Source organism: Fukomys damarensis, unplaced genomic scaffold (genome assembly GCF_012274545.1).
Source record: "Fukomys damarensis isolate Sample0158 unplaced genomic scaffold, DMR_v1.0_HiC HiC_scaffold_37, whole genome shotgun sequence".
Classification (NCBI taxonomy): Eukaryota; Metazoa; Chordata; class Mammalia; order Rodentia; family Bathyergidae; genus Fukomys; species Fukomys damarensis.
In genome coordinates this window covers 27,119,046-27,127,942 of record NW_022900949.1, presented here as the reverse complement: position 1 = coordinate 27,127,942, position 8,897 = coordinate 27,119,046, and the positions used below count along the sequence as shown (strand labels likewise).

Below are 8,897 nucleotides of genomic sequence, written 5' to 3'. Positions count from 1 at the left end.
AGGTGAGCCAGGTGAGGAGCGGGCCGGGGCGAGGCCGCCTGGCGGGGGGATGGCTCGGTGCTTCACTTCCTGCCACTGACTCTCGAGCTGGAGGCTGGGGAGAGATTCCGTCTGGAAGCCACAGGTGCAGAGGCCCTGCCCAGACCCACCGCGCCCCTGCAGTGCCCTGGAGTCTGGCCCTGCAGAAAGACTTTCTCCTGGCCGGATGTGGGGTGGATTCCTTTTCGGCCTGGACCCTTCCTCCTCCACCTCTCTCCTTCCTGCCTGGCTCCCCTCCACCCGTCTGTGCCCCAAGAAGCCGCTGCCCCGAGCCTCAGTTTGCTCTCTGACATGAGGGGCTTTGGCCCAGAGTGGCCCCGGGTGTGAGGCGGGCTGGTACCCCTGAGGACCTGAGGCTTGGAGAAGACTCGAGCTCCACCCTCTGCTGTGTCTTTGACCCGGCAGACAGGACCGCGCCACAGCCAGGGCCCGCACAGGAGTCTGCGCCGAGATCCGAGGTTCAGTTTGCTCTCTGACATGAGGGGCTTTGGCCCAGAGTGGCCCCGGGTGTGAGGCGGGCTGGTGCCCCTGAGGACCTGAGGCTTGGAGAAGACTCGAGTTCCACCCTCTGCTGTGTCTTTGACCCGGCAGACAGGACCGCGCCACAGCCAGGGCCTGCACAGGAGTCTGCGCCAAGATCCGAGGCTGCCCAGGCAGCCCTCAACACCATCCCGCTGCCAGTGCCGCAGCCCAACACCTGCACAGGTGAGCCGTGGGCGGGGTCCCAGGTGGGTCCAGGGCTGCTGGGCGCTGGCGAGGGGCGCTCCTGCCTGGGGCGTGCGGTTGCCTGTGTGCCCTGGGTGAAGGGCGGGAGCGCAGCTGCGGAAGCCAGATGGGAGAGCCTTGGCCGGGTGTGTGGCCCCGGAAAGCCAGTTTGCTGCTTTTTGCCTCTGTTCCTGTAAGACTGATCTCCGGACCCTTCTTTGGTGTGAGACGAGGCTAGGCTGGGTAATGCTCTCCTCACTGTTCCGCTCCGCCCCTTCCATGCCTGTTCTCCTTTCTTGCCATGCTGGGGATGGACCCAGGGCCTCGTCCTGCCTGCTGCACAAGTGTTCTGCTTCTAGCTGCCTCTGTCCCTCCGTCTGTCCCTCCGTCTGTCCCTCCATCCGTCCGTCCATCTGCCCCTCCCTCCCCTTCTCCCCCCACGCCTCTCTTCTCTCTGTCTCTTCCTCCTTTTGCATCACTAGAGGAACAGCTTGGGATCTGAGCAACGTCCCTGCCCCCAGCTGGCCTTGGAGTCTGTGTAGCTGGTGACCCAGGAGAGAGGTTCTCCCTTCCCAGTTTCTTTGCCTCCCTATCCTGTTTCTGTTTCTGCCTCTGCCGGCTCCCTCTGACCGCTGTGTGTCTCCCCCAGAAAACGGGCCCTGCAGGCAGGTGTGCAGCGTCCTCGGAGGCTCCGCTGTGTGCTCCTGCTTCCCCGGCTATGCCATCATGGCAGACGGCGTGTCATGTGAAGGTGAGTACCTCGGCCGGCCTGCTCCCTGCGGTGGGGCGTGGGAGCGACCCTTTGGCTGCTGTGGCAGAGCCCTGTCCCTCTGGGGCGGCCCAGGCTGCCCAGGTCCTGGGCCTGGGCTCCTTCCAGCTCCTTGCTCTGCTGTTTTGGGAACGGCACTGCTCAGATGCGACTGCCCCCATCACCTCCCTGCACCCGTCACTGGGAACCTGGTGGGACAGATGCCCGGTGGTTCCTCAGAGCCCCAGAGCTCCCGCTTAGTGGCCCCGCGGGGTGGGGCACTGGTGTTTCTAACGAGGTCCACTTTCTGTGTCCGTGTATTCTCCAGGCCTTGGTGGGAGTTGTCTGTGAGCCATTTCCTGTCCTGGGTGGAGGAGGGGAAGGATGGAGACCCACTTGTTTAGGGGTGACACCCAGGAGTGACCTCCACCCGCTGCTGGCTTGCAGTGGGGGGCTGGTGCGGGGGCCCCAGCCAGCCTGTGCTACCAGGAAGACAGGCAGGATGGATATCGTCACTGCCATTCTCAGAGGCCTGTGGGGATCCTCTTCACCTGGTGGCGTCACCGAGGTGGCATGGTGTCCCTGCAGGGCCCTGCACAGTATGCCTGGGGACTGCCTGCCCACCCCCAGCCTCTACCACCCTGTGACAGACGGGTGCAGGGCCGGGCGCATCAGGGGGTTTAGGTGAACAGACTGGCACGGTGGGTCCTGTGTGGATGAGAACACGCCGTGAGCCGGGCATGGCAGTGGACTTGCCCAGGGCAGTCCCAGTGCCGGGCCACTCCCACGTCCCTGTGGTATTCTGTTCCCTGGGCTCTGTCCCCTGCCACCTGCCACCTGCCACCTCCCGTGGTCCTGAGGGCAGAAGGGGCACCACTCTGGGACCACCGGCCCTGTGGCTGCCTGGTGCCCTCCTCTGCAGGCTGCCTTCCTCCGGGACCCTGGCAGGAGGACCTGTGGGCGCAGGGGAGGGTACAGCGGGCTGTCTGAGGCGCACGCAGCCCACCCCCTGGGGGAGTCCAGCTCTTCTCCACTGAGTCTGAAATAACCCGGTGACCAGCCGCAGCCGGCTTCTGGGCTTCTCTTGCCCTGTCCTACTCTGGGTGGACCCGAGCACGGCACAACACCTCCCCTGTGCGCTCCTGCCCGGGAGCCCTGGGTGTGGGTTCCTTGCTGCCTGTGGCTGTGCAGTTGGTACCCAGTATGGGAGGGAGGTGACGCCATGCTGCAGCGCTGTGTGACCCTAGGCCACCTGCCTCCCCTCTCTGAGCCTCACCTCCGTCGGTCCCTGTAAGGCTCAGCTCTGACACCTTCGCACTCTGTGAGCTCAGACGTGCGCCCTGCCGGCCCTCCCCTCTGTCCCTGACGGCCCCGGGACGGGCTCCAGCTCTCTAACGGCCCTCTGTGTTTCCTTCCGCGGCTGCCACTAGACCAAGACGAGTGCCTGCTGGGCACTCACGACTGCAGCCGGCGCCAGTCCTGTGTGAACACCCTGGGGTCCTTCTCCTGTGCCAGCCACGCAGGGCTCTGTGCCGAGGGCTATATCCTCAACGCGCACAGGAAGTGCGTGGGTAAGCGAGGGCCCCGCCTGCGCCCGCCCGCGTCACGGCTCTGCGCTCTGCCACGCAGGCCACATGCCAAAGGCCCGTCCTTTGCATGTGAGCCCTCTCACAGCTGGCCCCGTGTTCCGTGTCACACCCCGCGTCCTGGTGTCTTGTGTCGCTTGTCATCCGGGAGGCCGCTTTCCCCAGGGACGCGCCTGTGTGTCCGAAAGTGCTAAGTCCCTGGCTGGTCACCGTCAGGGCTGTGGGCCGGGGTGCATGGGGTCAGCCCATGGCTCACACTGTTCTCTGGTGCCGCTGGCACCTCTCTGAATGGACGGGGGCGCGGCTGGCACTCTCGGCTTTGTCCCTTACCTTGGAATTGTTTGCTGGGTGACCCCAACTCCTCTCTGAGCCTCCACAGGGCCCAGGGAGGGGGACAGGGCAGAGTTCCAACCCCACACCCGCCTGTGCCTGGCCCGGGTCAGCACCGGGTCCCAGCTCTCCCCTCCTATCCCGTGCCCTGTGGTTTGGGTTCCAGGGCCCCTCTGTGGGGTGAGGAGGCCCTGGTGTTCTCCTTGGTCTGGGCCGCTTGGTGCCATCACAGAAGGGACACAAGCCCTTGTCCTCCACTGTTCTGGGATAGATCCAAGGTCGTGGTGTGCGGGACACAGGCAGAGGGAGGTGTCCTACCGCTGGTGCCACCTGTGTGTCCTTTCTGGAGCGGTGGAGTTGCACCCGTCTCTGAGGACGGGTGGAGCAGTGCAAAGGCTGGAGGCAGGGACCAGAGCCCACCTTGTCTTCTCTGCCTGGGGACCGTGTCCCGGTGGCCCAGTGCTGGCTGAGGCTCCCACCATCACGCTTGCCCGACGCACAGCCTTAGGTACAGCATGGGCCTCCTGACCTGCCTCCCAGTGGATGGTGACTCTTCCGGCTGGGGTGGGCCTGTGTCTTTCTGGGGAGGTGGCCCTGCCAGCTCTTGTGCACCCCCTTACCACACCCCGTGGTGGCTCCCTGGTGGCCTGGAGACAAACCCGAGAGGTGAAGTGGGTCCCCGGCAGCTGGAACTGGTGTGGGGGACATTGAGTCAGCACAGGTCTGCGCTCATGCGCCGTTTCTGTCCTCTCGTGTCCGGCACAAACCCACGCACATTCTCAGCACTCCTGTGACCATGTTAGTGCCCCTGACGCAGATGCCCATCTGCGGACATCTCCCAGCTCATTAACCTGGCAGGTGAAGGGAAGGTGGCCTCAAAGCCAGACTGCCTGGGTCCAAATCCCACCTCTGCCTCTTTCTGCTTGGAAGATGGGTGTTGAACCAGCTGGGTACAGTGATGCACGGCTGTAATCCCAGCAGTCTGGTAAGCTGAGGCAGGAGGATTGCAAGTTGGAACCCAACCTGGGAACTCAGCAACTTAGATAAGTCTCAAAGAAAAACAAAAACAAAGACAGAGGGGTTGAGGGGAAGAGAGAAGGAATAGGGACATAGCTCAGTGTACTGCAAAAGATTTGTTAAACATTTTTAAAGAATTTAATCTAAATTTAAGTTCTGGCCTCTTAGTTTCTGCATCTGTGAATGAGATGATAGTGCCCACCTCCAAAGGGCACTGTGGAGATGAAAAGAGCTGCTCCATGTAAGAACTTTACTAGTGGTTTGTTTGGTTTGGGTTTTGGTTTTTTGAGACAGGGTCTGGCTATGTAGTTTGGGCTGGTTTTGAACTCCCAGCGATCCACCTGCCTCAGCCTCCTGGGTGCTGGGATTCCAGGTGTGCGCCACTTTACTTGGCTTGGTCAGTGTTTTGATGTCATGATTATTCTGCAGATATATCACACTGAGGCAATGTCCAGAGGTAGTGAGCTACTCCTAGCTGGAGGTAGGAGAGCCAAAGAGGGGCATCAGTGGGCATGACCTCTGCTGGGGACTCCCCTGTCCTTCTACCATCTGCCTTTTCTGTGTGCTGCACTGGGAGGACTGTCTTGACCCTGGAAAGTGTCCTGGGTGGGCTGGGACGCAGGGAGACGGGAGGGGACTGCTCACCCTGCACCAGGAAGTGGACCAGGGGAAGGGTGCAGTGGGGCTGGGCGCTCTGGCTGCTGCCCTTGACGTCAGCGCAGCGGTTCAACATGGCCTGACCTGGCCTCGTGAGCCTGGAGAGGCTGCTGCGGTGTCTCCAGGCCCCTTCTCCGCCCGCCTTCTCATCCAGTGGTTTTGCCTTCTCAGTATCTCTAGAACGAGGTGGCTTCCCACACCTTCTTGGATGTTGGTCCCAGCCATCTGGATTACTATCTTTAGGAATGCTCGTGCACTGAGCTACAGCCTCAGCCCTTTTGTTTTTTATTTTGAGACATAAGCTCGCTCACTAAATTGCCCATGTGGGACTCAAACTCAGGATCTTCCTGCCTCAGCCTCCCTCAGTGCTGGGATACAGGCATGCACTACCACGCCCAGCTACCTGCCAGGGGCCCTCACCTAGCTGTTCCCCAGAAGCCTCCCCACAGGAGAACTCCGCAGCCCCGCTGACCGGGCTCTCCCGCGTCCTCCCATGCCGGTCAGCACAGCACCCTGACGACCTTCCCATCCTGTGCTTGGGTATCTGCACATCTGGCTGGGCGCGGGCATTCGTGTGCGTCTGGTTCGTTCACTGGCGAGTACGTCCTTCTTGCCAAGAAGGACGCTTGGCATTCCTTGAGTGCTTCCTAAATCTTTGTTGAGTGAAGGGGTGCATGGATAGGGGGACTCAGCTGCGCACTCGCTCCGCTCCCTCCCAAAGGTGAGTACCGCCAGGGCAGGGTCTGCGCTTCTCCCTCCTGGTGGCCCCAGGTTCCCTGGCTGCTCCTGGCCACTGTCTGTCTCAAACCACCCTGTGGGCCCTGACTTCCGGCCTCGCTCTCCTTGCAGACATCAACGAGTGCGTGACGGATCTGCACACGTGCAGCCGGGGCGAGCACTGCGTGAACACGCTGGGCTCCTTCCGCTGCTACAAGGCCCTCACCTGCGTCTTTTCCCCCATCCAAAGCCTTTTCTCACAAGCTCCCAGTATTTTGGTTTCTTGCTGGGTGTGGGAAGAGGGCCCCTGACCCCCGCGGTTGGTGGTGTTGGGGCAGAAGTGGAGGAGTTAGAGCTGAGTGGGGGGCAGGGTCTGCTTCGGGCTTTCCTGCTGCCTGCTGGTGTCTGAGTGCCACACCCTGGTTCCCTAGCTTCTTCCCCCATCCAAAGCCTTTTCTCACAAGCTCCCAGTATTTTGGTTTCTTGCTGGGTGTGGGAAGAGGGCCCCTGACCCCCGCGGTTGGTGGTGTTGGGGCAGAAGTGGAGGAGTTAGAGCTGAGTGGGGGGCAGGGTCTGCTTCGGGCTTTCCTGCTGCCTGCTGGTGTCTGAGTGCCACACCCTGGTTCCCTAGCTTCTACCTGGGGTTGAGCTCCACGGGATGAGAATCACGTGTTTCACTGGGAAGTCCTAGCGTTCTAAGAACAAATACTCCCGAGCTGCCCCTGTGTGCTGTGCCTGGCAGGGATGAGGACTGGGGTTCAGGCTGGGGTGCTGTGTCCTCCCGGACCACGTGGTAGAGGACTTGGGGAACCCAGTAGCAAACCGGGATGGCCAAGTGGCCCAGGACTGGGTGCAAGGAGGCCCGGGGGAGGTGAGGTGACGCTGCAGCTGGGGCCTGACCGGCGGCCGCTGGGAGGGGAGCAGCTGCCCTGAGTGAGTGCAGGAGGTTCTGCAGTACCTGTGCTCTCCCCATGGCTGTCACCTCGTAACCGCCCGTGGGGACATAAGCACTCGTCCCCACTTCCTCTGTCCTCACAAACTGGGACAGTGCAGGTTCCGGGGCCTGATGGCCTGGGCTGTGCTCCCAGCCCAGCACTCGCCGTGCCTCAGTTTCCCCTGTGTAACACGCTAGTGTGGCGCCTGCGTCCTGGGGTGGCTGTGAGGCTGAAGTAATCGGTGCTTAGACCGTGGGGAGTCTCAGTACACACGCTCCTTTCACGGCATCCACTGGTTCTGGGCCCTGCCAGCGGCTCAGCTCTGCCAGCTTCTGGGAATGCAGGAGGCCCCTGTGACCGCCAGGGCCGTGGTGTCGGCGGGCAGGGAGCTGACACCCGGCCTCTGTGTGCAGACGTGGACGAGTGTACCATGGGCTCGCACAACTGCCAGCCTGGCTTCTCGTGCCAGAACACCAAGGGCTCCTTCTACTGCCAGGCCCGGCAGCGCTGCATGGAGGGCTTCCTGCAGGACCCCGAGGGCAACTGCGTGGGTGAGTCGGCTGGGAGCCTGCTGGGGCTCCCGAGGGCTGCCTGACCAGGCAGGCGGCTGCTCTTCCTGTCCCGTGTGCCGAGCCCCGCCCCAGGAGCACCTGCAGAACGGGAGCTACTTTCTTGCCCAGAAGGGTCGGACCTTGGCTCAGTGATTTCTCTGGTGGCCTCAGTTAACCATCTGTGGGGCTGTACTGGAGCCTTTTATTATGGAGACAGCCTTGCTATGCAGTTCAGGCTGGTCTCAAACTCACTATGTAGCCCAGGTTGGCCTTAAACCCTCAGCGAGCCTCCTACCTCAGCCTCCCAAGTGCTGGGATCCCAGGCGTGCGCTACCACACTTGGGACTGGGCTGGAAGAATGCCTGTCACATGTTTTGAACCTGGCCAACAAGGCTATATTTGGTGGCACACGAAGTTCACAGAACAATAATAACACATGGGCTCGCTGAAATCGTAGCTTTCAAAGAATGTTGGTGAGGCCTGGGATGATTCTGTGCTGTGCTCATGAAGCCCGCATCTGGACCAATGATGGCCTCCTTGCCCCAAGGATGCTGTCCTGCTTCGGCCGGGAGGGCCCACTTGCCAGGTGCAGGGGCTGGAGGGAGGTCACAGCCACCCAGCCACAGGGTGAACGGTGCAGAGACAGCAGGGAGGGGAGAGGCAGACAGGACCAGGGCGCGGCGGCTCCTGCCCACCCTTCCTCGGGACCACAGGCAGGAGGCTGGGATTCCCGGGGCCCTGGCTTTGTGTGAAGGCCTTCTCAAGATCCAGGGGGCCCTCCCCAGGACACCACCTTTAATGTCTCCTTGCCCTGTGACCTCAATGGTGTGTCACATGGGGCAGGGGACCGTCAGGACCTTTAGGGTCCCTGTGGTTTGCGGGGTTCCACCCTTTTGAGCCCAGGGTCGGGGAAGGTGGGGAGGGGTTTGCCTGACTGACAGCTCCTCAGTGATTCAGCCAGGCTTCTAGGTGTGGGGGAGCTACAGCAGCCTGATGAGAAAGTTTACAGAGAAGCACCAATGAGCATCAGTAAGCAACCAGGTTTATAAAAGTACCAGGCACTTTGATACGTAATAAAACAAGTAGGGGATGAAAATATAAAAAAGAGCACTCCTACTCAGATTGGTTCTGGAGGGCCTCCCATGGTGGGTAACACTGGACACAGGGGCAGAGAGCTGAGGAAGTGTGTGCCGGAGAAGCTGGGCAGCAGGTGCAAAGGCCCTGGGGTGGGGCTGTGTGGGAAGATGTGAGGGCCAGCTGGGGTAGGGGGCTGGCTGACAGGGCACCCTGTGCTATGTAGGATGGGCAGCTCTCTGGGAAGAGCAGGGCTGTGACTTGCTCCAGTCACCCCAGGCTCAGCCTTCATTTTCCCTCTGCAGACATCAACGAGTGCACCTCACTGCCTGAGCCCTGCCGCCCTGGCTTCAGCTGCGTCAACACGGTGGGCTCCTACACGTGCCAGAGGAACCCACTGGTGTGCAGGCACGGGTACCACGCCAGCGAGGACGGGGCGCAGTGCGTGGGTAAGATGGTGCCCCAGGGGCGCGGGGAAGGCCGGTGGCGCAGGCGAGCAACACTCAGGGGGCGCCTCTCCCGCAGACGTGAACGAGTG

At 61.8% G+C, this 8,897-nt stretch overlaps 1 protein-coding gene across 1 annotated transcript in view; it reads left to right on the top strand.

Moving 5' to 3' along the window:
* Fbln2 (fibulin 2) overlaps positions 1-8,897 on the top strand; it is a 52,871-nt gene that overhangs the window by 35,785 nt on the left and 8,189 nt on the right. The window contains exons 6-13 of the mRNA XM_010617267.2: positions 3-11; positions 631-744; positions 1,394-1,495; positions 2,923-3,063; positions 5,932-6,029; positions 7,099-7,285; positions 8,665-8,808; positions 8,885-8,897. Coding sequence (XP_010615569.1) covers positions 3-11; positions 631-744; positions 1,394-1,495; positions 2,923-3,063; positions 5,932-6,029; positions 7,099-7,285; positions 8,665-8,808; positions 8,885-8,897 — 808 coding nt within the window. The remainder of the gene's footprint in view (positions 1-2; positions 12-630; positions 745-1,393; positions 1,496-2,922; positions 3,064-5,931; positions 6,030-7,098; positions 7,286-8,664; positions 8,809-8,884) is intronic.